The sequence below is a fragment of the Mobula hypostoma genome, chromosome 8 (genome assembly GCF_963921235.1).
Source record: "Mobula hypostoma chromosome 8, sMobHyp1.1, whole genome shotgun sequence".
Lineage (NCBI taxonomy): Eukaryota > Metazoa > Chordata > Chondrichthyes > Myliobatiformes > Myliobatidae > Mobula > Mobula hypostoma.
This window is the reverse complement of record NC_086104.1, coordinates 118730202-118756416: the sequence shown is the minus strand read 5'-3', so window position 1 is coordinate 118756416 and position 26215 is coordinate 118730202. Positions and strand designations below refer to the sequence as shown.

Genomic DNA, 26215 nt, shown 5'->3' with positions numbered 1-26215 from the left:
CACAGGTCCCCATTACAACACACACACACATGACAGTCACAGATCCCCATTACAACACACACACACACACGACAGTCACAGGTCCCCATTACAATGCACACACATGACAGTCACAGGTCCCCATTACAATGCACACACATGACAGTCACAGGTCCCCATTACAATGCACACACACGACAGTCACGGGTCCTCATTACAACACACACACACATGACAGTCACAGGTCCCATTAGACAGATAGACAGACAGACACACACACACACACACACATGGCAGTCACAGGTCCCATTAGACAGACAGACAGGCACATACATACACACACACACACACACACACAACAGTCATAGGTCACATTAGACACACACACACATATACGACAGTCACAGGTCCCATTAGACAGACAGACACAAACCCGCACACACATTAGACACACACACTCAGCACCTTTTCAGAGCAGTATAAAGGTTAAAAATGGGATCCCTTTCACACACCATGTGCATGATAATATTAATCTTTAATATTTTCTGCTACAACATTATTTACAGTTTCGGACACTTTCCTCTTAAGTACAGTATCCATATTCTATTTTCTGGACATTATCCATAATGCAATGATGTGAACCACTCTCCAAACGTCTGCCAGCGTGCACGGTTGTGGGAGATGAAAATAACGACTTTGTCACCAGGCACCTCTCTCAGGCCCTGGACTGAGGTCTATCAGGGTGTCGAGGCAGGGTCAGAAACACATGTTCCTGGGACCGTCATCCACTCCAGTCCCTCCTGGTGTACAGATAGGTCCATTCCGCTGCCCCGATGTCACAATTTCTCGGGACCACCATCCCCTCCGGTTCCACACGCTCCCCGTGTCACGGGGTAGAGATGGGGGCAGACCCACTGCATTCCCTCCAATTCTTGATCTGCAGCCGTTCCGAGGACACGATGTTCACCTCACGCTGACAGAAGACCCGGGCCTGGCAGCTGCGACTTGGCTGTTTAGTGCTTCTTCTGTCTGTGTGGAGCTTCCACATTCTCCCTGTGACCACCAGGATTTTCCTTGCATTCTCCCCACAGAAGTGCAGCGTTAGGGAATCAGCCACCAGGAATCCTCCCCCCCCAACCCACTCCACATCCCCAGTGTGTGGACGAGGGTTCAGCATCCGGGTCAGGGGTGGGAGGGAAAGAACTGAACAGGAGGGGTGTGAACAGCTAGCATTTACCCATTGTACCAAAGGCCTGTTTCCTGTTGCACCTCGAGGCCCGACTTATGGAGTCAGTGAGTGAGGTCGTCCCTGGCCAGGAAGGGGAGTGTGACGGGGACGAGGTGGAGGGCAACACTCAAAGCCATTGCCTCTTCCTATCGCTGTTTGTCCTGTGGGAGCATGGGGCCCCTGTCTGAAGGAGCTTCTTCCTCGGCCTAACGAGTGAGGTGACATTGGACTGTAAAACATTCCCCCCTCCCTTCCCCCTGCCCGCTTCCTGGGCCTGGTCAGGCTGCCATCAGCAACCCCTCCTCCCTGTGCAGCTCCCTCCTGCCTCTGAATGGTGCGGTGACCAAACCACACCGACGTGGGCTCTCCCAGGCTCGTCACCCCAAGCACCCTCCTGTGGATGGGCGGAGCAAAGGCCCTCACAGGCCCCAGCCCTGGCGAAGCCCCAGGCCTGGCTGGGCAGGTAGACCCCAGTCAAGAGTGTAGTGGAAGGGGAGAGTCCATCCACCACTGGCAGTGTCCAGAGGTTGCCAGGCCCACCTTCCCCAGCCCTGGGGCTCGTACTCCCAGGCAGGCCGAGAGCAATGGGGGATGATCCTGAGGGGGGAGGGGGCCTACAGGGAGAGGCCGGGCTGGAACCTGTGGGAGAACAGAGAACACAGATTATAGTACATGTAAGACTGAATAGAGAACATAAAACACAGAACAGAACAGTACAGTATAGGAACAGGGCATTTGGTCCATCATGTCTGTGCTAAACATGATGTCAATCTAAACCAATCGCTTCTGTATGTAGTCTGTCCATATCCTGCCATTCCCTGAACATCCATAAACCTATCTGACAGCCTCTTTAATGCATGTCACATCTGTCTTCACCAACCCTGGCTGCCAATTCCAGCCACCCACTGCTCTCCGTGAAAAATAATCTCCTTTCAACCTACCCCCTCTCACGTTAAGTGCAGGCTTTCTGGTGTCGGATACTTCCACCTAGGCGTAAAAGATATTGTTCACCTATTCTCTCTCTGCCTCATACAGTACGGAGCAGAAGTCTTAGGCTAGACGACTTTTGCCCAGTACGACAGTAATTTTATATATTGCAGAGTTCTGCAGCCACACAAAATAAAACAAAAACAATTTCGTGACCCGTGTGAGTGATGATAAAGCAGATTCTGATATGGGTCACTATTGTGGACTGAGAGTGGGAAGGGAATCATGGTTGGGAAAAGGGGAAGGGAGAAGGGAGGGAGCAGGAAGCAACAGAGAGACATTCTGCAATGATCAATAAACCAATTGTTTGAAATTAAATGTCCTTGGCTAGGTGAATCTACACACACGTCACCTCCTGCGCCTGGCACTCCTTCTCTACGACCTGTCCAACACCCCTCCGACAGGGCTCCACACCCACCATTCCCAACATCCTTTGCTCCTGCCTCATTTGCAGACTCACTCTTCACTGCACGTTGACAAATACAGTACTGTGCAAATGTACGAAACACCCTAGCTATATATACATATGCCTAACACTTTTCTGCACAGAGCTGTTCTGTATAAACCTCTACTGGATCTCACCTCTGCCTCCAGTGCTCCAGAGGAAACAACCCAAGTCTCCTCAGCCTCTCCTTATAGCTCATCCAGGCAGTTCCTGCTGAGCCCCTCCTGCCCCCACACCCTTGGTGTAAAGGGGCAACTAGACCTGCACACAAGACTCCACGCAGCCTGTCCAAAGTGTTATACAGCAGCAATGTGACTTTCTGAGCTTTATACTCAAAGCCCCAGCGGAGAAAGGCAAGGAGCAGCACAACTTCCTGCCACCCTGTCTACAAGTGTGGCCACTTTCATGGGGCAATGGACCTGCAGATAAATTCTGTTTGCTCCCCACACAACCCTGTGTCCCCTCAAACTCCTTCAATTATGCTCAACACCCACAATCTCACCTCACCCTCAAACCCCTCCTCCCACCTCTTCTCCCTCCCTCAAACTCAACTCCTTCCTTTCACAATCTTACCTCACCCCAAACCCCTCCTCCCACCTCCTCTCCCTCCTTCTAACACAACCCCTCCTTCCAATTCCTCTCCCTCCTTCAAACTCAACCCTCTCCTCAAACAACCTCACCTCACCCTCAAACCCCACCTCTCATCTCCTCTCCCTCCCTCAAACTCAACCCCCTCCTTCTGCAACCTCTGCCTCACCCTCAAACCCCTCCATCACCCACAGCCCTCTCCTCTCACCTACTCTCCATCCCTCAACCCCTTCCTCCCACCCCCTCTCTACCTCAACTCCCTCCTCCTACCTCCAGCCTACAATCCTTCTCATTCTCCTCTTTCTGAGACTCTTCCCATCTTTTCCATTCTCATTCCTCCTTCCCCATCCCCTCCCTCCAACGTCTCCTTCCCCTCTCTCTCCTCATACATCTCCTACACCCTCCCCCCTTCCCTACCCCACTCCAACTCTGTTCCAGTGGCTTCGGACTATGACAGAACACCAGAATTAGTCCATCCACCAATTTAGTCTGCTCTGCCAATTCATCATGGCTGATTAGTTTTCTCTCTCAACCCCATTTTCTTGCCTCCCCCCTGCAACCTTTGATGTCCTGACTAACCAAGAGCCTATCAACCTCCATTTTAAATATACTCAATGACTTGGCCTCCACAGCCATTGGTGGCAGTGAATTCCACAGATTCACCACCCTCCGCTAAAGAAATCCCTCCTCATTCTGTTCTGAATGGATGTCTCTCAATTCTCACACTGTGACCTCTGGTCCTAGACTCCCCCACTACAGGAAACATGCTCTCCACATCCACTCTACTGAGACCTTTCAACATTCGATAGGTTTCAATGAGATCCACACCCCTGTATTCTAAATTCCAGTGAGTACAGGCCCAGAGCCATCAGACACTCCTCATACATTAACTCTTTCACTCCTGGGATCATTCTCATGAGCCTGCTCTGGGCCCTCTCCAATGCCAGCACATTTTTTCTAAGATGAGGGTCCCAAAACTTACTCCAAGTTAGGTTTAACCAATGCCTTAAAAAGCCTCAGCTTTACATCTATTCTGGTCCTCTAGAAATGAATGCTAATATTGCATTTGCCTTTCTTACTGCTGACTCAACCTGCAAGTGAACCTTTAGAAAATCTTGCACATGGACTACCAAGGCTCTTCACACCCTTTGATTTTTGAACTTCCTCCCTGTATAGAATTTGGTCTATGCCTTTATTCCTTCTACCAAGGTGCATGACATATACTTCCCTACACTGTACTCCATCTGCCACTCATTCCCCAAATCTGTCTAATCTCTTCTGCAGGCTCTTTGCTTCCTCAGCTTTACCTACCTTTGTATCATCTGTAAGCTTGGCCACAAAGCCTCCTCCCCGTCTCCTTCTCCCTCCCAATCCCATCCTCTCCTCCTGCTCCCTCTTTCCTCACTGACCTGTTGCCCCCTCAAGAGGGGATTTATTTGGTGAGGAGGGTGCACTTGATTCGCTGGTCCCCATCGGGATGGACCCCGGCTGCGAGGGGAGGCGGCTTGCCTTCCCCCTCAGTACATCGACTACCTAGGGAGAAGTCAGAAGGCACAGTAAGGTGGAGGTTGTGTCGTCTAAGGCTGACCCCAGAACGCATGCCCAACTTCACCATCCCTGACCTTAAGGTGGTTGTTCTGGTGCCCAATCTCTGACCTCCCTCCCTCTGAAACCCAAGCCCCAGCTAGGACCTCTGCCAACATCACACTGACCCCTGACCTACGCCCAACAAACCAGCCTCCACCACACTGACCCCTGACCCAAGCCCAACAAACCAGCCTCCACCACACTCTCCTGACCTAACCCAACCAACTAACACCCACCACACTGACCCTGGAAGGGTCATTCGAGGAAGGACATTCTTGCTATTGAGGTAGTGCAGTGTAGGCTCACGAGGTTAATTCCCGGGATGGAGGACCTGTCATATGTTGAAAGATTGGAGCAACTGGGGTTGTATGCACTGGAATTTAGAAGAATGAGAGGGGATCTGATTGAAACATATAAGATTATTAAGGGATTGGACATGCTAGAGGCAGGAAATATGTTCACGATGTTGGGGGAGTCCAGAACCAGAGGCCACAGTTTAAGAATAAGGGGTAGACAATTTAGAACAGAGTTGAGGAAAAACTTTTTCACACAGAGAGTTGTGGATCTGTGGAATGCTCTGCCTCAGAAGGCAGTGGAGGCCAATTCTCTGGATTCTTTCAAAAAAGAGTTAGATAGAGCTCTTAAAGATAGTGGAGTGAAGGGATATGGGGAGAAGGCAGGAAAAGGGTACTGATTGTGGATGATCAGCTATGATCACAGTGAATGGTGGCGCTGGCTCGAAGGGCTGAATGGCCTACTCCTGAACCTATTGTCTATTGCCTATTGACCCCTGACCCAAGCCCAACAAACCAGCACCACCTCACTGACCCCAGACCTGAATTCTAACTCACCTCGACCATTGACATGACTCCTACTCCCAAATATCACCCATGACCCCAAGCAAACACACCTTCACCAGCTCCGAATGGTGTGTGTGTGTGTGTGTGTGTGTGTGTGTGTGTCTGCATGCATGCATGGGTCTGCGTGTTCATGTATGTCTGTGAGGGCGTGCCTGTCTGCATGTCTGTACGGGCATGCATGCGTGCATGTAGCTGCATGTATGTGTGTGTGTGGGCCGGGTGTTTCTGGGCTACACAGGTGTCCACACCTTCTTGTTCTTGGCCACTGTGAGCGAGGTGTCGTTGTGACAGTTCTTAATGCTGGTGTCGGCCCCGTTCTTCAGCAGCAGTTTGACGATGTCCATCAGTCCCCGACCACTGGCAGAGTGCAGAGCTGTGTTCCCCGAGTACGTCTGCAGGTTCACGCTCGCTCCGTGCTGTGGCAGTTGGCGGGGGAGCGAGGAGGGAGGGAAGGCGGGGGCATGGGTGTTAAGGGCAGGTGAAAAAGTGGATGGGTACGGGAAGAATGCAGAGGCAGGGGAAGGAATGAGAGAAGAGGAAGGGAGAGGAGGTAAATGCGGGAGGGTTGACGGGTAGGGGAGGTGAGTGGAGGGGCATTGAGAGGAGGGAGAAGATGTTATTCCACAGCTGACCACGTAAAGAACTGCAGGAGGGGCAGAGACGGGCAGAGGACGGAGGGATTGACTGAAGAGGGAGTAGAAATGAGGGAGGGACTGAAGAGGGCGAGAAGGAGTTTGGAGTAGGTGAGGGAGGGGCTGAAGAGGGAGGGGAGACAAAGGTGGGCTGAGCGCCGAGGTGAGGTAGGGTGCAGAGGGGGGGGGGGTCAAAAAGTGGGCGGTGAAGAATGAAGGGTTGAAGACAGAGGGCAGAAGGAGAGGCAGTGTGGGACAAGGGGTGGAATGGTGAGGAGTGAGGGAGGGAGGACAGGGTTGTGAAGAGGGAGCTCTGTGTGCAAGAGTAAGGGGGGGTGCAGGGTGCTGGTGCCCGGTATCCAGCCAGGATCAGTCAGTCATTGATGGGCAATCAGGTAATCATTCCTCTCACCTCTAACAACAGTTGCACCAGGTCCCGGCAATTGTTCTCCACGGCATGAATCAGTGCAGTCCGGCCGCTCTTAATGTCCTAAAAATGAGCAGAATGGCACTGACCAGGGAGATCTCGGTCGAATCGTGCTCACTCATAAACCCTGGTCTTCCGAATCCAGACATTCCTTTCCAGATCAGCAGGTCCCAGCCACTCTTACTGTCCCGGAGATGAGTGGAGTGGTGCAGAGCCCAGACCACTCCTCTCCCCCTCCCCTCTCTGTCCTCACTCCCCACAGACAGACCCCCTCTCCCCCTCTCCCCCCTCTGTCCTCACTCCCCACACACAGACCCCCTCTCCCCCTCTCCCCCTCTCTGTCCTCACTCCCCACAGACAGACCTCCTCTCCCCCTCCCCTCTCTGTCCTCACTCCCCACAGACAGACCCCCTCTCTGTCCTCACTCCCCACAGACAGACCTCCTCTCCCCCTCCATTCTCTGTCCTCACTCCCCACAGACAGACCCCCTCTCCCCCTCTCCCCCTTTCTGTCCTCAGTCCCCACAGACCCCCTCTCCCCCACTCCCCCTCTCTGTCCTCACTCCCCACAGACAGACCCCCTCTTCCCCTCTCCCCCTCTCTGTCCTCACTCCCCACACACAGGCCCCCTCTCCCCCTCTCCCCCTCTCTGTCCTCACTCCCCACAGACAGACCCCCTCTCCCCCTCTCCCCCTCTCTGTCCTCACTCCCCACAGACAGACCTCCTCTCCCCCTCCCCCTCTGTCCTCTCTCCAAACAGACAGACCCCCTCTCACCCTCTCTGTCCTCACTCCCCACAGACAGACCCCCTCTCCCCCTCTCCCCCTCTCTGTCCTCACTCCCCACAGACAGACCCCCTCTCACCCTCTCCCCCTCTCTGTCCTCACTCCCCACACACAGGCCCCCTCTCCCCCTCTCCCCCTCTCTGTCCTCACTCCCCACACACAGACCCACTCTCCCCCTCTCCCCCTCTCTGTCCTCACTCCCCACAGACAGACCTCCTCTCCCCCTCCCCTCTCTGTCCTCACTCCCCACAGACAGACCCCCTCTCCCTCTCTCCCCCTCTCTGTCCTCACTCCCCACAGACAGACCCCCTCTCCCCCTCTCCCCCTCTCTGTCCTCTCTCCACACAGACAGACCCCCTCTCCCCCTCTCTGTCCTCACTCCCCACAGACAGACCCCCTCTCCCCCTCTCCCCCTCTCTGTCCTCACTCCCCACACACAGGCCCCCTCTCCCCCTCTCCCCCTCTCTGTCCTCACTCCCCACAGACAGACCCCCTCTCTTCCTCTCCCCGTCTCTGTCCTCACTCCCCACACACAGACACCCTCTCCCCCTCTCCCCATCTCTGTCCTCACTCCCCACAGAGAGACCCCCTCTCCCCCTCTCCGTCCTCACTCCCCACACACAGGCCCCCTCTCCCCCTCCCCTCTCTCTGTCCTCACTCCCCACAGACAGACCACTCCTCTCCCCCTCCCTTCTCTGTCCTCACTCCCCACAGACAGACCCCCTCTCCCCCTCCCCTCTCTGTCCTCACTCCCCACAGACAGACACCCTCTCCCCCTACCCTCTCTGTCCTCACTCCCCACAGACAGACCCCCTCTCCCCCTCTCCCCCCTCTGTCCTCACTCCCCACAGACAGACCCCCTCTCCCCCTCTCCCCCTCTCTGTCCTCACCCCCCACACACAGGCCCCCTCTCCCCCTCTCTGTCCTCACTCCCCACAGACAGACCCCCTCTCCCCCTCTCCCCGTCTCTGTCCTCACTCCCCACACACAGGCCCCCTCACCCCCTCTCCCCCTCTCTGTCCTCACTCCCCACAGACAGACCCCCTCTCCCCCTCTCCCCGTCTCTGTCCTCACTCCCCACACACAGACACCCTCTCCCCCTCTCCCCCTCTCTGTCCTCACTCCCCACAGACAGACCCCCTCTCCCCCTCTCCGTCCTCACTCCCCACACACAGGCCCCCTCTCCCCCTCCCCTCTCTCTGTCCTCACTCCCCACAGACAGACCACTCCTCTCCCCCTCCCTTCTCTGTCCTCACTCCCCACAGACAGACCCCCTCTCCCCCTCCCCTCTCTGTCCTCACTCCCCACAGACAGACCCCCTCTCCCCCTACCCTCTCTGTCCTCACTCCCCACAGACAGACCCCCTCTCCCCCTCTCCCCCCTCTGTCCTCACTCCCCACAGACAGACCCCCTCTCCCCCTCTCCCCCTCTCTGTCCTCACCCCCCACACACAGGCCCACTCTCCCCCTCTCTGTCCTCACACCCCACAGACAGGCCCGCTCTCCCCCTCTCTGTCCTCACTCCCCACAGACAGACCCCCTCTCCCCCTCACCCCCTCTCTGTCCTCACTCCCCACAGACAGACCCCCTCTCCCCCTCTCCCCCTCTCTGTCCTCACTCCCCACACACAGGCCCCCTCTCCCCTCTCCATTCTCTCTCCTCACTCCCACAGACAGACCCCCTCTCTCCTCCTTCCCACAGACAGACCCCCTCCCCCTCTCTGTCCTCACTCCCCACAGACAGACCCCCTCTCCCCCTCTCTGTCCTCACTCCCCACAGACAGACCCCCTCTCCTCCTCTCCCCCTCTCTGTCCTCACTCCCCACAGACAGACCCCCTCTCCCCCGCTCTGTCCTCACTCCTCTCCCCCTCTCTGTCCTCACTCCCCACAGACAGACCCCCTCTCCCCCTCTCTGTCCTCACTCCCCACAGACAGACACCCTCTCCCCCTCTCTGTCCCCACTCCCCACAGACAGACCCCTCTCTCCCCCTCTCTGTCCTCACTCCCCACAGACAGACCCCCTCTCCCCCTCTCCCCCTCTCTGTCCTCACTCCCCACAGACAGGCACCCTCTCCCCCTCCCCTCTCTCTGTCCTCACTCCCCACAGACAGACCACTCCTCTCCCCCTCCCCTCTCTGTCCTCACTCCCCACAGACAGACCCCCTCTCCCCCTCCACTCTCTGTCCTAACTCCCCACAGACAGACCCCCTCTCCCCCTTTCTGTCCTCACTCCCCACAGACAGACCCCCCTCCCCCTCTCCCCCTCTCTGTCCTCACTCCCCACAGACAGACACCCTCTCCCCACAACAGACCCCCCTCCCCCTCTCTGTCCTCACTCCCCACACACAGGCACCCTCTCCCCCTCTCCCCCTCTCTGTCCTCACTCCCCACAGACAGACCTCCTCTCCCCCTCCCCTCTCTGTCCTCACTCCCCACAGACAGAACCCCTCTCCCCCTCTCCCCCCTCTGTCCTCACTCCCCACACACAGACCCCCTCTCCCCCTCTCCCCCTCTCTGTCCTCACTCCCCACAGACAGACCTCCTCTCCCCCTCCCCTCTCTGTCCTCACTCCCCACAGACAGACCCCCTCTCTGTCCTCACTCCCCACAGACAGACCTCCTCTCCCCCTCCACTCTCTGTCCTCACTCCCCACAGACAGAACCCCTCTCCCCCTCTCCCCCTTTCTGTCCTCACTCCCCACAGACCCCCTCTCCCCCTCTCCCCCTCTCTGTCCTCACTCCCCACAGACAGACCCCCTCTTCCCCTCTCCCCCTCTCTGTCCTCACTCCCCACACACAGGCCCCCTCTCCCCCTCTCCCCCTCTCTGTCCTCACTCCCCACAGACAGACCCCCTCTCCCCCTCTCCCCCTCTCTGTCCTCACTCCCCACAGACAGACCTCCTCTCCCCCTCCCCCTCTGTCCTCTCTCCAAACAGACAGACCCCCTCTCACCCTCTCTGTCCTCACTCCCCACAGACAGACCCCCTCTCCCCCTCTCCCCCTCTCTGTCCTCACTCCCCACAGACAGACCCCCTCTCACCCTCTCCCCCTCTCTGTCCTCACTCCCCACACACAGGCCCCCTCTCCCCCTCTCCCCCTCTCTGTCCTCACTCCCCACACACAGACCCACTCTCCCCCTCTCCCCCTCTCTGTCCTCACTCCCCACAGACAGACCTCCTCTCCCCCTCCCCTCTCTGTCCTCACTCCCCACAGACAGACCCCCTCTCCCTCTCTCCCCCTCTCTGTCCTCACTCCCCACAGACAGACCCCCTCTCCCCCTCTCCCCCTCTCTGTCCTCTCTCCACACAGACAGACCCCCTCTCCCCCTCTCTGTCCTCACTCCCCACAGACAGACCCCCTCTCCCCCTCTCCCCCTCTCTGTCCTCACTCCCCACACACAGGCCCCCTCTCCCCCTCTCTGTCCTCACTCCCCACAGACAGACCCCCTCTCCCCCTCTCCCCGTCTCTGTCCTCACTCCCCACACACAGACACCCTCTCCCCCTCTCCCCCTCTCTGTCCTCACTCCCCACAGACAGACCCCCTCTCCCCCTTTCTGTCCTCACTCCCCACAGACAGACCCCCTCTCCCCCTCTCCCCCTCTCCGTCCTCACTCCCCACAGACAGACACCCTCTCCCCCTCTCCCCCTCTCTGTCCTCACTACCCACACACAGGCCCCCTCTCCCCCTCTCTGTCCTCACTCCCCACAGACAGACCCACTCTCCCCCTCTCCCCCTCTCTGTCCTCACTCCCCACAGACAGACCCCCTCTCCCCCTCTCCCCCTCTCTGTCCTCACTCCCCACAGACAGACCCCCTCTCCCCGTCTCTGTCCTCACTCCCCACAGAGAGACCCACTCTCCCCCTCTCCCCCTCTCTGTCCTCACTCCACACAGACAGACCCCCTCTCCCCCTCTCCCCCTCTCTGTCCTCACTCCCCACACACAGACCCACTCTCCCCCTGTCCCCCTCTCTGTCCTCACTCCCCACAGACAGACCCCCTCTCCCCCCTCTGTCCTCACTCCCCACACACAGACCCCTCTCACCCTCTCCCCGTCTCTGTCCTCACTCCCCACAGACAGACCCCCTCTCTCCCTCTCCCCCTCTCTGTCCTCACTCCCCACACACAGGCCCCCTCTCCCCCTCCCCTCTCTCTGTCCTCACTCCCCACAGACAGACCACTCCTATCCCCCTCCCTTCTCTGTCCTCACTCCCCACAGACAGACCCCCTCTCCCCCTCCCCTCTCTGTCCTCACTCCCCACAGACAGACCCACTCTCCCCCTCCCCTCTCCCTCCTCACTCCCCACAGACAGACCCCCTCTCCCCCTCTCCCCCCTCTGTCCTCACTCCACACACACAGGCCCCCACTCCCCCTCCCCTCTCTCTGTCCTCACTCCCCACAGACAGACCCCCTCTCCCCCTCTCTCCCTCTCTGTCCTCACTCCCCACAGACAGACCCCCTCTCCCCCTCTCCCCTTCTCTCTCCTCACTCCCCACAGACAGACCCCCTCTCCCCACTCCATCCTCCCTCCTCACTCCCCACAGACAGACCCCCTCTCCCCTCTCCATCCTCCCTCCTCACTCCCAACAGACAGACCCCCTCTCCCCCTCTCTGTCCTCACTCCCCACAGACAGACCCCCTCTCCCCCTCTCCCCCTCTCTGTCCTCACTCCCCACAGACAGATCCCCTCTCCTCCTCTCCCCCTCTCTGTCCTCACTCCCCACAGACAGACCTCCTCTCCCCCTCTCCCCCTCTCTGTCCTCACTCCCCACAGACAGACCCACTCTCCCCCTCTCTGTCCTCACTCCCCACAGACAGACCCCCTCTCCCCCTCTCTGTCCTCACTCCCCACAGACAGACCCCCTATCCCCCTCTCCCCCTCTCTGTCTTCACTCCCCACAGACAGACCCCCTCTCCCCCTCTCTGTCCTCACTCCCCACAGACAGACCCCCTCTCCCCCTCTCCCCCTCTCTGTCCTCACTCCCAACAGACAGACCCCCTCTCCCCCTCTCTGTCCTCACTCCCCACAGACAGACCCCCTCTCCCCCTCTCTGTCCTCACTCCCCACAGACAGACCCCCTCTCCCCCTCTCCCCCTCTCCGTCCTCACTCCCCACACACAGGCCCACTCTCCCCCTCTCCCCCTCTCTGTCCTCACTCCCCACAGACAGACCCCCTCTCCCCCACTCCCGCTCTCTGTCCTCACTCCCCACAGACAGACCTCCTCTCCCCCTCCCCTCTCTGTCCTCTCTCCCCACAGACAGACCCCCTCTGCCCCTCTCTGTCCTCACTCCCCACACACAGGCCCCCTCTCCCCCTCTCCCCCTCTCTGTCCTCACTCCCCACAGACAGACCCACTCTCCCCCTCTCCCCCTCTCTGTCCTCACTCCCCACACACAGACCCCCCTCCCCCTCTCCCCCTCTCTGTCCTCACTCCCCACAGACAGACCCGCTCTCCCCCTCTCCCCCTCTCTGTCCTCACTCCCCACAGACAGACCCCCTCTCCCCCTCTCTGTCCTCACTCCCCACAGACAGACCCCCTCTCCCCCTCTCCCCCTCTCCGTCCTCACTCCCCACACACAGGCCCACTCTCCCCCTCTCCCCCTCTCTGTCCTCACTCCCCACAGACAGACCCCCTCTCCCCCACTCCCGCTCTCTGTCCTCCCTCCCCACAGACAGACCTCCTCTCCCCCTCCCCTCTCTGTCCTCTCTCCCCACAGACAGACCCCCTCTCCCCCTCTCTGTCCTCACTCCCCACACACAGGCCCCCTCTCCCCCTCTCTGTCCTCACTCCCCACAGACAGACCCACTCTCCCCCTCTCCCCCTCTCTGTCCTCACTCCCCACACACAGACCCCCCTCCCCCTCTCCCCCTCTCTGTCCTCACTCCCCACAGACAGACCCGCTCTCCCCCTCTCCCACTCTCTGTCCTCACTCCCCACACACAGGCCCCCTCTCCCCCTCCCCTCTCTCTGTCCTCACTCCCCACAGACAGACCACTCCTCTCCCCCTCCCCTCTCTGTCCTCACTCCCCACAGACAGACCCCCTCTTCCCCTCCCCTCTCTGTCCTCACTCCCCACAGACAGACCCCCTCTCCCCCTCTCCCCCTCTCTGTCCTCACTCCCCACAGACAGACACCCTCTCCCCCTCTCCCCCTCTCTGTCCTCACTCCCCACAGACAGACCCCCTCTCCCCCTCTCTGTCCTCACTCCCCACACACAGGCCCCCTCTCCCCCTCTCTGTCCTCACTCCCCACAGACAGACCCCCTCTCCCCCTCTCTGTCCTCACTCCCCACACACAGACCCCCTCTCCCCCTCTCTGTCCTCACTCCCCACAGACAGACCCCCTCTCCCCCTCTCTGTCCTCACTCCCCACAGACAGACCCCCTCTCCCCCTCTCCCCCTCTCCGTCCTCACTCCCCACACACAAGCCCACTCTCCCCCTCTCCCCCTCTCTGTCCTCACTCCCCACAGACAGACCCCCTCTCCCCCACTCCCGCTCTCTGTTCTCACTCCCCACAGACAGACCTCCTCTCCCCCTCCCCTCTCTGTCCTCTCTCCCCACAGACAGACCCCCTCTCCCCCTCTCTGTCCTCACTCCCCACACACAGTCCCCCTCTCCCCCTCTCCCCCTCTCTGTCCTCACTCCCCACAGACAGACCCACTCTCCCCCTCTCCCCCTCTCTGTCCTCACCCCCACACACAGACCCCCCTCCCCCTCTCCCCCTCTCTGTCCTCACTCCCCACAGACAGACCGCTCTCCCCCTCTCCCCCTCTCTGTCCTCACTCCCCACAGACAGTCCCCCTCTCCCCCTCTCGGTCCTCACTCCCCACAGACAGACCCCATCTCCCCTCTCCATTCTCTCTCCTCACTAACCACAGACAGAACCCCTCTCCCCGTCTCCCCCTCTCTGTCCTCACTCCCCACACACAGGCCGCCTCTCCCCTCTCCATTCTCTCTCCTCACTCCCACAGACAGACCCCCTCTCCCCCTCTCCCCCTCTCTGTCCTCACTCCCCACAGACAGACCCCCTCTCCCCCTCTCGCCCTCTCTGTCCTCACTCCCCACAGACAGACCCCCTCTCCCCCTCTCCCCCTCTCTGTCCTCACTCCCCACAGACAGACCCCCTCTCCCCCTCTCCCCCTCTCTGTCCTCACACCCACAGACAGACCCCCTCTCCCCCTCTCCCCCTCTCTGTCCTCACTCCCCACAGACAGACCCCCACTCCCCCTCTCCCCATCTCTGTCCTCACTCCCCACAGACAGGCCCCCTCTCCCCCTCTCTGTCCTCACTCCCCACAGACAGACCCCCTCTCCCCCTCTCCCCCTCTCTGTCCTCACTCCCCACACACAGGCCCCCTCTCCCCTCTCCATTCTCTCTCCTCACTCCCACAGACAGACCCCGTCTCTCCCTCTCCCCCTCTCTGTCCTCACTCCCCACAGACAGACCTCCTCTCCCCCTCTCCCCCTCTCTGTCCTCACTCCCCACAGACAGACCTCCTCTCCCCCTCCCCTCTCTGTCCTCACTCCCCACAGACAGACCCCCTCTCCCCCTTTCTGTCCTCACTCCCCACAGACAGACCCCCTCTCCCCCTCTCCCCCTCTCTGTCCTCACTCCCCACAGACAGACCCCCTCTCCCCCCTCTCTGTCCTCACTCCCCACACACAGGCCCCCTCTCCCCCTCTCCCCCTCTCTGTCCTCACTCCCCACAGACAGACCTCCTCTCCCTCTCCCTTCTCTGTCCTCACTCCCCACAGACAGACCCCCTCTCCCCCTCTCCCCCCTCTGTCCTCACTCCCCACACACAGACCCCCTCTCCCCCTCTCCCCCTCTCTGTCCTCACTCCCCACAGACAGACCTCCTCTCCCCCTCCCCTCTCTGTCCTCACTCCCCACAGACAGACCCCCTCTCTGTCCTCACTCCCCACAGACAGACCTCCTCTCGCCCTCCACTCTCTGTCCTCACTCCCCACAGACAGACCCCCTCTCCCCCTCTCCCCCTTTCTGTCCTCACTCCCCACAGACCCCCTCTCCCCCTCTCTGTCCTCACTCCCCACAGACAGACCCCCTCTTCCCCTCTCCCCCTCTCTGTCCTCACTCCCCACACACAGGCCCCCTCTCCCCCTCTCTGTCCTCACTCCCCACAGACAGACCCCCTCTCCCCCTCTCCCCCTCTCTGTCCTCACTCCCCACAGACAGACCTCCTCTCCCCCTCCCCCTCTGTCCTCTCTCCAAACAGACAGACCCCCTCTCACCCAATCTGTCCTCACTCCCCACAGACAGACCCCCTCTCCCCCTCTCCCCCTCTCTGTCCTCACTCCCCACAGACAGACCCCCTCTCACCCTCTCCCCCTCTCTGTCCTCACTCCCCACACACAGGCCCCCTCTCCCCCTCTCCCATCTCTGTCCTCACTCCCCACACACAGACCCACTCTCCCCCTCTCCCCCTCTCTGTCCTCACTCCCCACAGACAGACCTCCTCTCCCCCTCCCCCTCTCTGTCCTCACTCCCCACAGACAGACCCCCTCTCCCTCTCTCCCCCTCTCTGTCCTCACTCCCCACAGACAGACCCCCTCTCCCCCACTCCCCCTCTCTGTCCTCTCTCCACACAGACAGACCCCCTCTCCCCCTCTCTGTCCTCACTCCCCACAGACAGACCCCCTCTCCCCCTCTCCCCCTCTCTGTCCTCACTCCCCACACACAGGCCCCCTCTCCCCCTCTCCCCCTCTCTGTCCTCACTCCCCACAGACAGACCCCCTCTCCCCCTCTCCCCGTCTCTGTCCTCACTCCCCACACACAGACACCCTCTCCCCCTCTCCCCCTCTCTGTCCTCACTCCCCACAGACAGACCCCCTCTCCCCCTCTCTGTCCTCACTCCCCACAGACAGACCCCCTCTCCCCCTCTCCCCCTCTCTGTCCTCACTCCCCACAGACAGACCCCCTCTCCCCCTCTCCCCCTCTCTGTCCTCACTCCCCACAGACAGGCCCCCTCTCCCCCTCTCTGTCCTCACTCCCCACAGACAGACCCCCTCTACCCCTCTCCCCCTCTCCCCCTCTCTGTCCTCACTCCCCACACACAGGCCCCCTCTCCCCTCTCCATTCTCTCTCCTCACTCCCACAGACAGACCCCGTCTCTCCCTCTCCCCCTCTCTGTCCTCACTCCCCACAGACAGACCCCCTCTCCCCCTCTCCCCCTCTCTGTCCTCACTCCCCACAGACAGACCTCCTCTCCCCCTCCCCTCTCTGTCCTCACTCCCCACAGACAGACCCCCTCTCCCCCTTTCTGTCCTCACTCCCCACAGATAGACCCCCTCTCCCCCTCTCCCCCTCTCTGTCCTCACTCCCCACAGACAGACCCCCTCTCCCCCCTCCCCCTCTCTGTCCTCACTCCCCACACACAGGCCCCCTCTCCCCCTCTCCCCCTCTCTGTCCTCACTCCCCACAGACAGACCTCCTCTCCCCCTCCCCTCTCTGTCCTCACTCCCCACAGACAGACCCCCTCTCCCCCTCTCCCCCCTCTGTCCTCACTCCCCACACACAGACCCCCTCTCCCCCTCTCCCCCTCTCTGTCCTCACTCCCCACAGACAGACCTCCTCTCCCCCTCCCCTCTCTGTCCTCACTCCCCACAGACAGACCCCCTCTCTGTCCTCACTCCCCACAGACAGACCTGCTCTCCCCCTCCACTCTCTGTCCTCACTCCCCACAGACAGACCCCCTCTCCCCCTCTCCCCCTTTCTGTCCTCACTCCCCACAGACCCCCTCTCCCCCTATCTGTCCTCACTCCCCACAGACAGACCCCCTATTCCCCTCTCCCCCTCTCTGTCCTCACTCCCCACACACAGGCCACCTCTCCCCCTCTCCCCCTCTCTGTCCTCACTCCCCACAGACAGACCCCCTCTCCCCCTCTCCCCCTCTCTGTCCTCACTCCCCACAGACAGACCTCCTCTCCCCCTCCCCCTCTGTCCTCTCTCCAAACAGACAGACCCCTTCTCACCCTCTCTGTCCTCACTCCCCACAGACAGACCCCCTCTCCCCCTCTCCCCCTCTCTGTCCTCACTCCCCACACACAGGCCCCCTCTCCCCCTCTCCCCCTCTCTGTCCTCACTCCCCACAGACAGACCCCCTCTCCCCCTCTCCCCGTCTCTGTCCTCACTCCCCACACACAGACACCCTCTCCCCCTCTCTGTCCTCACTCCCCACAGACAGACCCCCTCTCCCCCTTTCTGTCCTCACTCCCCACAGACAGACCCCCTCTCGCCCTCTCCCCCTCTCTGTCCTCACTCCCCACAGACAGACACCCTCTCCCCCTCTCCCCCTCTCTGTCCTCACTACCCACACACAGGCCCCCTCTCCCCCTCTCTGTCCTCACTCCCCCTCTCCCCATCTCCCCCTCTCCCCCTCTCTGTCCTCACTCCCCCCAGACAGACCCCGTCTCCCCCTCTCCCCCGCTCTGTCCTCACTCCCCACAGACAGACCCCCTCTCCCCCTCTCTGTCCTCACTCCCCACAGAGAGACCCACTCTCCCCCTCTCCCCCTCTCTGTCCTCTCTCCCCACAGACAGACCCCCTCTCCCCGTCTCCCCCTCTCTGTCCTCACTCCCCACACACAGGCCGCCTCTCCCCTCTCCATTCTCTCTCCTCACTCCTACAGACAGACCCCCTCTCCCCCTCTCCCCCTCTCTGTCCTCACTCCCCACAGACAGACCCCCTCTCCCCCTCTCCCCCTCTCTGTCCTCACTCCCCACACACAGGCCCCCTCTCCCCCTCTCTGTCCTCACTCCCCACAGACAGACCCCCTCTCCCCCTCTCCCCCTCTCTGTCCTCACTCCCCACAGACAGACCCCCTCTCCCCCTCTCCCCCTCTCTGTCCTCACTCCCCACAGACAGGCCCCCTCTCCCCCTCTCTGTCCTCACTCCCCACAGACAGACCCCCTCTTCCCCTCTCCCCCTCTCCCCCTCTCTGTCCTCACTCCCCACACACAGGCCCCCTCTCCCCTCTCCATTCTCTCTCCTCACTCCCACAGACAGACCCCGTCTCTCCCTCTCCCCCTCTCTGTCCTCACTCCCCACAGACAGACCCCCTCTCCCCCTCTCCCCCTCTCTGTCCTCACTCCCCACAGACAGACCTCCTCTCCCCCTCCCCTCTCTGTCCTCACTCCCCACAGACAGACCCCCTCTCCCCCTTTCTGTCCTCACTCCCCACAGACAGACCCCCTCTCCCCCTCTCCCCCTCTCTGTCCTCACTCCCCACAGACAGACCCCCTCTCCCCCCTCCCCCTCTCTGTCCTCACTCCCCACACACAGGCCCCCTCTCCCCCTCTCCCCCTCTCTGTCCTCACTCCCCACAGACAGACCTCCTCTCCCCCTCCCCTCTCTGTCCTCACTCCCCACAGACAGACCCCCTCTCCCCCTCTCCCCCTCTCTGTCCTCACTCCCCACAGACAGACCTCCTCTCCCCCTCCCCTCTCTGTCCTCACTCCCCACAGACAGACCCCCTCTCTGTCCTCACTCCCCACAGACAGACCTCCTCTCCCCCTCCACTCTCTGTCCTCACTCCCCACAGACAGACCCCCTCTCCCCCTCTCCCCCTTTCTGTCCTCACTCCCCACAGACCCCCTCTCCACCTCTCTGTCCTCACTCCCCACAGACAGACCCCCTCTTCCCCTCTCCCCCTCTCTGTCCTCACTCCCCACACACAGGCCACCTCTCCCCCTCTCCCCCTCGCTGTCCTCACTCCCCACAGACAGACCCCCTCTCCCCCTCTCCCCCTCTCTGTCCTCACTCCCCACAGACAGACCTCCTCTCCCCCTCCCCCTCTGTCCTCTCTCCAAACAGACAGACCCCTTCTCACCCTCTCTGTCCTCACTCCCCACAGACAGACCCCCTCTCCCCCTCTCCCCCTCTCTGTCCTCACTCCCCACAGACAGTCCCCCTCTCACCCTCTCCCCCTCTCTGTCCTCACTCCCCACACACAGGCCCCCTCTCCCCCTCTACCCCTCTCTGTCCTCACTCCCCACACACAGACCCACTCTCCCCCTCTCCCATCTCTGTCCTCACTCCGCACAGACAGACCTCCTCTCCCCCTCCCCTCTCTGTCCTCACTCCCCACAGACAGACCCCCTCTCCCTCTCTCCCCCTCTCTGTCCTCACTCCCCACAGACAGACCCCCTCTCCCCCTCTCCCCCTCTCTGTCCTCTCTCCACACAGACAGACCCCCTCTCCCCCTCTCTGTCCTCACTCCCCACAGACAGACCCCCTCTCCCCCTCTCCCCCTCTCTGTCCTCACTCCCCACACACAGGCCCCCTCTCCCCCTCTCCCCCTCTCTGTCCTCACTCCCCAAAGACAGACCCCCTCTCCCCCTCTCCCCGTCTCTGTCCTCACTCCCCACACACAGACACCCTCTCCCCCTCTCCCCCTCTCTGTCCTCACTCCCCACAGACAGACCCCCCTCCCCCTCTCCCCCTCTCTGTCCTCACTCCCCACAGACAGACACCCTCTCCCCCTCTCCCCCTCTCTGTCCTCACTCCCCCTCTCCCCCTCTCTGTCCTCACTCCCCACAGACAGACACCCTCTCCCCCTCTCCCCCTCTCTGTCCTCACTACCCACACACAGGCCCCCTCTCCCCCTTTCTGTCCTCACTCCCCACAGACAGACCCCCCTCCCCCTCTCCCCCTCTCTGTCCTCACTCCCCACAGACAGACACCCTCTCCCCCTCTCCCCCTCTCTGTCCTCACTACCCACACACAGGCCCCCTCTCCCCCTCTCTGTCCTCACTCCCCCTCTCCCCATCTCCCCCTCTCCCCCTCTCTGTCCTCACTCCCCTCGGACAGACCCCGTCTCCCCCTCTCCCCCTCTCTGTCCTCACTCCCCACAGACAGACCCCCTCTCCCCCTCTCCCCCTCTCTGTCCTCACTCCCCACAGACAGACCTCCTCTCCCCCTCCCCGTCTGTCCTCTCTCCAAACAGACAGACCCCTTCTCACCCTCTCTGTCCTCACTCCCCACAGACAGACCCCCTCTCCCCCTCTCCCCCTCTCTGTCCTCACTCCCCACAGACAGACCCCCTCTCACCCTCTCCCCCTCTCTGTCCTCACTCCCCACACACAGGCCCCCTCTCCCCCTCTCCCCCTCTCTGTCCTCACTCCCCACACACAGACCCACTCTCCCCCTCTCCCCCTCTCTGTCCTCACTCCCCACAGACAGACCTCCTCTCCCCCTCCCCTCTCTGTCCTCACTCCCCACAGACAGACCCCCTCTCCCTCTCTCCCCCTCTCTGTCCTCACTCCCCACAGACAGACCCCCACTCCCCCTCTCCCCCTCTCTGTCCTCTCTCCACACAGACAGACCCCCTCTCCCCCTCTCTGTCCTCACTCCCCACAGACAGACCCCCTCTCCCCCTCTCCCCCTCTCTGTCCTCACTCCCCACACACAGGCCCCCTCTCCCCCTCTCCCCCTCTCTGTCCTCACTCCCCAAAGACAGACCCCCTCTCCCCCTCTCCCCCTCTCTGTCCTCTCTCCACACAGACAGACCCCCTCTCCCCCTCTCTGTCCTCACTCCCCACAGACAGACCCCCTCTCCCCCTCTCCCCCTCTCTGTCCTCACTCCCCACACACAGGCCCCCTCTCCCCCTCTCCCCCTCTCTGTCCTCACTCCCCAAAGACAGACCCCCTCTCCCCCTCTCCCCGTCTCTGTCCTCACTCCCCACACACAGACACCCTCTCCCCCTCTCCCCCTCTCTGTCCTCACTCCCCACAGACAGACCCCCCTCCCCCTCTCCCCCTCTCTGTCCTCACTCCCCACAGACAGACACCCTCTCCCCCTCTCCCCCTCTCTGTCCTCACTACCCACACACAGGCCCCCTCTCCCCCTCTCTGTCCTCACTCCCCCTCTCCCCCTCTCTGTCCTCACTCCCCACAGACAGACACCCTCTTCCCCTCTCCCCCTCTCTGTCCTCACTACCCACACACAGGCCCCCTCTCCCCCTTTCTGTCCTCACTCCCCACAGACAGACCCCCCTCCCCCTCTCCCCCTCTCTGTCCTCACTCCCCACAGACAGACACCCTCTCCCCCTCTCCCCCTCTCTGTCCTCACTACCCACACACAGGCCCCCTCTCCCCCTCTCTGTCCTCACTCCCCCTCACCCCATCTCCCCCTCTCCCCCTCTCTGTCCTCACTCCCCTCGGACAGACCCCGTCTCCCCCTCTCCCCCTCTCTGTCCTCACTCCCCACAGACAGACCCCCTCTCCCCCTCTCTGTCCTCACTCCCCACAGAGAGACCCACTGTCCCCCTCTCCCCCTCTCTGTCCTCACTCCCCACAGACAGACCCCCTCTCCCTCTCTCCCCCTCTCTGTCCTCACTCCCCACACACAGACCCACTCTCCCCCTGTCGCCCCTCTGTCCTCACTCCCCACACACAGACCCCTCTCCCCCTCTCCCCGTCTCTGTCCTCACTCCCCACAGACAGACCCCCTCTCTCCCTCTCCCCCTCTCTGTCCTCACTCCCCACACACAGGCCCCCTCTCCCCCTCCCCTCTCTCTGTCCTCACTCCCCACAGACAGACCACTCCTATCCCCCTCCCTTCTCTGTCCTCACTCCCCACAGACAGACCCCCTCTCCCCCTCCCCTCTCTGTCCTCACTCCCCACAGACAGACCCACTCTCCCCCTCCCCTCTCTGTCCTCACTCCCCACAGACAGACCCCCTCTCCCCCTCTCCCCCTCTCTGTCCTCACTCCCCACACACAGGCCCCCTCTCCCCCTCCCCTCTCTCTGTCCTCACTCCCCACAGACAGACCCCCTCTCCCCCTCTCTCCCTCTCTGTCCTCACTCCCCACAGACAGACCCCCTCTCCCCCTCTCCCCTTCTCTCTCCTCACTCCCCACAGACAGACCCCCTCTCCCCACTCCATCCTCCCTCCTCACTCCCCACAGACAGACCCCCTCTCCCCTCTCCATCCTCCCTCCTCACTCCCAACAGACAGACCCCCTCTCCCCCTCTCCCCCTCTCTGTCCTCACTCCCCACAGACAGACCCCCTCTCCTCCTCTCCCCCTCTCTGTCCTCACTCCCCACAGACAGACCTCCTCTCCCCCTCTCCCCCTCTCTGTCCTCACTCCCCACAGACAGACCCACTCTCCCCCTCTCTGTCCTCACTCCCCACAGACAGACCCCCTCTCCCCCTCTCTGTCCTCACTCCCCACAGACAGACCCCCTATCCCCCTCTCCCCCTCTCTGTCTTCACTCCCCACAGACAGACCCCCTCTCCCCCTCTCTGTCCTCACTCCCCACAGACAGACCCCCTCTCCCCCTCTCCCCCTCTCTGTCCTCACTCCCCACAGACAGACCCCCTCTCCCCCTCTCTGTCCTCACTCCCCACAGACAGACCCCCTCTCCCCCTCTCTGTCCTCACTCCCCACAGACAGACCCCCTCTCCCCCTCTCCGTCCTCACTCCCCACACACAGGCCCACTCTCCCCCTCTCCCCCTCTCTGTCCTCACTCCCCACAGACAGACCCCCTCTCCCCCACTCCCGCTCTCTGTCCTCACTCCCCACAGACAGACCTCCTCTCCCCCTCCCCTCTCTGTCCTCTCTCCCCACAGACAGACCCCCTCTCCCCCTCTCTGTCCTCACTCCCCACACACAGGCCCCCTCTCCCCCTCTCCCCCTCTCTGTCCTCACTCCCCACAGACAGACCCACTCTCCCCCTCTCCCCCTCTCTGTCCTCACTCCCCACACACAGACCCCCTCTCCCCCTCTCTGTCCTCACTCCCCACAGACAGACCCGCTCTCCCCTTCTCTGTCCTCACTCCCCACACACAGGCCCCCTCTCCCCCTCCCCTCTCTCTGTCCTCACTCCCCACAGACAGACCACTCCTCTCCCCCTCCCCTCTCTGTCCTCACTCCCCACAGACAGACCCCCTCTTCCCCTCCCCTCTCTGTCCTCACTCCCCACAGACAGACCCCCTCTCCCCCTCTCCCCCTCTCCCCTTCTCTGTCCTCACTCCCCACAGACAGACCCCCTCTCCCCCTCTCTGTCCTCACTCCCCACACACAGGCCCCCTCTCCCCCTCTCCCCCTCTCTGTCCTCACTCCCCACAGACAGACCCCCTCTCCCCCTCTCTGTCCTCACTCCCCACACAGAGACCCCCTCTCCCCCTCTCTGTTCTCACTCCCCACAGACAGACCCCCTCTCTCCCTGTCCCCCTGTCTGTCCTCACTCCCCACAGACAGACACCCTCTCCCCCTCTCCCCCTCTCTGTCCTCACTCCCCACAGACACACCCCCTCTCCCCCTCTCTTTCCTCACTCCCCACACACAGGCCCCCTCTCCCCCTCTCCCCCTCTCTGTCCTCACTCCCCACAGACAGACTCCCTCTCCCCCTCTCCCCCTCTCTGTCCTCACTCCCCACACACAGACCCCCTCTCCCCCTCTCTGTCCTCACTCCCCACACACAGGCCCCCTCTCCCCCTCCCCTCTCTCCGTCCTCACTCCCCACAGACAGACCACTCCTCTCCCCCTCCCTTCTCTGTCCTCACTCCCCACAGACAGACCCCCTCTCCCCCTCCCCTCTCTGTCCTCACTCCCCACAGACAGACCACTCCTCTCCCCCTCCCTTCTCTGTCCTCACTCCCCACAGACAGACCCCCTCTCCCCCTCCCCTCTCTGTCCTCACTCCCCACAGACAGACCCCCTCTGCCCCTCTCCCGCTCTCTGTCCTCACTCCCCACAGACAGACCCCCTCTCCCCCTCTCTTTCCTCACTCCCCACACACAGGCCCCCACTCCCCCTCCCCTCTCTCTGTCCTCACTCCCCACAGACAGACCACTCCTCTCCCCCTCCCTTCTCTGTCCTCACTCCCCACAGACAGACCCCCTCTCCCCCTCCCCTCTCTGTCCTCACTCCCTACAGACAGGCCCCCTCTCCCCCTCTCCCCCTCTCTGTCCTCGCTCCCCACAGACAGACCCAATCTCCCCCTCTCCCCTTCTCTGTCCTCACTCCCCACAGACAGACCCCCTCTGCCCTCTCCATCCTCCCTCCTCACTCCCCACAGACAGACCCCCTCTCCCCCTCTCCCCCTCTCTGTCCTCTCTCCCCACAGACAGACTCCCTCTCCCCCTCTCCCCCTCCCTGTCCTCACTCCCCACAGACAGACGCCCTCTCCCCCTCTCTGTCCTCACTCCCCACAGACAGACCCCCTCTCCTCCTCTCCCCCCTCTGTCCTCACTCCCCACAGACAGACCCCCTCTCCCCCTCTCCTCCTCTCTGTCCTCACTCCCCACAGACCGACCCCCTCTCCCCCTCTCTGTCCTCATTCCCCACAGACAGACCCCCTCTCCCCCTCTCCCCCTCTCTGTCCTCACTCCCCACACACAGGCCGCCTCTCCCCTCTCCATTCTCTCTCCTCACTCCCACAGACAGACCCCCTCTCCCCCTCTCCCCCTCTCTGTCCTCACTCCCCACAGACAGACCCCCTCTCCCCCTCTCTGTCCTCACTCCCCACAGACAGACCCCCTCTCCCCCTCTCCCCCTCTCTGTCCTCACTCCCCACAGACAGACCCCCTCTCCACCTCTACCCCTCTCTGTCCTCACTCCCCACAGACAGACCCCCTCTCCCCCTCTCCCCCTCTCTGTCCTCACTCCCCACAGACAGGCCCCCTCTCCCCCTCTCTGTCCTCACTCCCCACAGACAGACCCCCTCTCCCCCTCTCCCCCTCTCTGTCCTCACTCCCCACACACAGGCCCCCTCTCCCCTCTCAATTCTCTCTCCTCACTCCCACAGACAGACCCCCTCTCTCCCTCTCCCCCTCTCTGTCCTCACTCCCCACAGACAGACCCCCTCTCCCCCTCTCTGTCCTCACTCCCCACAGACAGACCCCCTCTCCCCTCTCCATTCTCTCTCCTCACTCCCCACAGACAGACCCCCTCTCCCCCTCTCTGTCCTCACTCCCCACACACAGGCCCCCTCTCCCCTCTCCATTCTCTCTCCTCACTCCCACAGACAGACCCCCTCTCCCCCTCTCCCCCTCTCTGTCCTCACTCCCCACAGACAGACCCCCTCTCCCCCTCTCCCCCTCTCTGTCCTCACTCCCCACAGACAGTCCCCCTCTCCCCCTCTCCCCCTCTCTGTCCTCACTCCCCACAGACAGACCCCCTCTCCCCCTCTCTGTCCTCACTCCCCACAGACAGACCCCCTCTCCCCCTCTCTGTCCTCACTCCCCACAGACAGACCCCCTCTCCCCCTCTCCCCCTCTCTGTCCTCACTCCCCACAGACAGACCCCCTCTCCCCCTCTCCCCCCTCTCTGTCCTCACTCCCCACACACAGGCCCCCTCTCCCCTCTGCATTCTCTCTCCTCACTCCCACAGACAGACCCCCTCCCCCCTCTCCATTCTCTCTCCTCACTCCCACAGACAGACCCCCTCCCCCCTCTCCATTCTCTCTCCTCACTCCCACAGACAGACCCCCTTCCCCCTCTCCATTCTCTCTCCTCACTCCCCACAGACAGATCCCTCTCCCCCTCTCCCTCTCTCTCTCTGTCCTCACTCCCCACAGACAGATCCCTCTCCCCTCTCCATTCTCCCTCCTCAGTCCGGTAAGACAGACTCCTACTGCCTTTCTCCCTTTCTCCCTTCTCACTCCCCACAGACAGTCCTTGCCCCTCATTCCTTGCTCACCACCCTCCTCCCGCCCCATTGCTCACCCCT

General features: G+C 61.7%; 1 protein-coding gene across 2 annotated transcripts in view; it reads right to left on the bottom strand.

Moving 5' to 3' along the window:
* Positions 1-260: 260 nt before the first annotated feature.
* Positions 261-26215, bottom strand: part of bcl3 (BCL3 transcription coactivator) — a 58447-nt gene continuing 32492 nt past the window's right edge. Inside the window, exons 6-9 of one of the 2 annotated variants that reach the window (XM_063055222.1) lie at positions 6719-6796; positions 5923-6090; positions 4637-4760; positions 261-1846 (exon numbers count right to left, since the gene is read on the bottom strand). In XM_063055222.1, the coding sequence (XP_062911292.1) occupies positions 1497-1846; positions 4637-4760; positions 5923-6090; positions 6719-6796 (720 nt within the window). In that variant the 3' untranslated portion in view covers positions 261-1496. The remainder of the gene's footprint in view (positions 1847-4636; positions 4761-5922; positions 6091-6718; positions 6797-26215) is intronic. The other variant, XM_063055223.1, reaches the window with a different exon arrangement.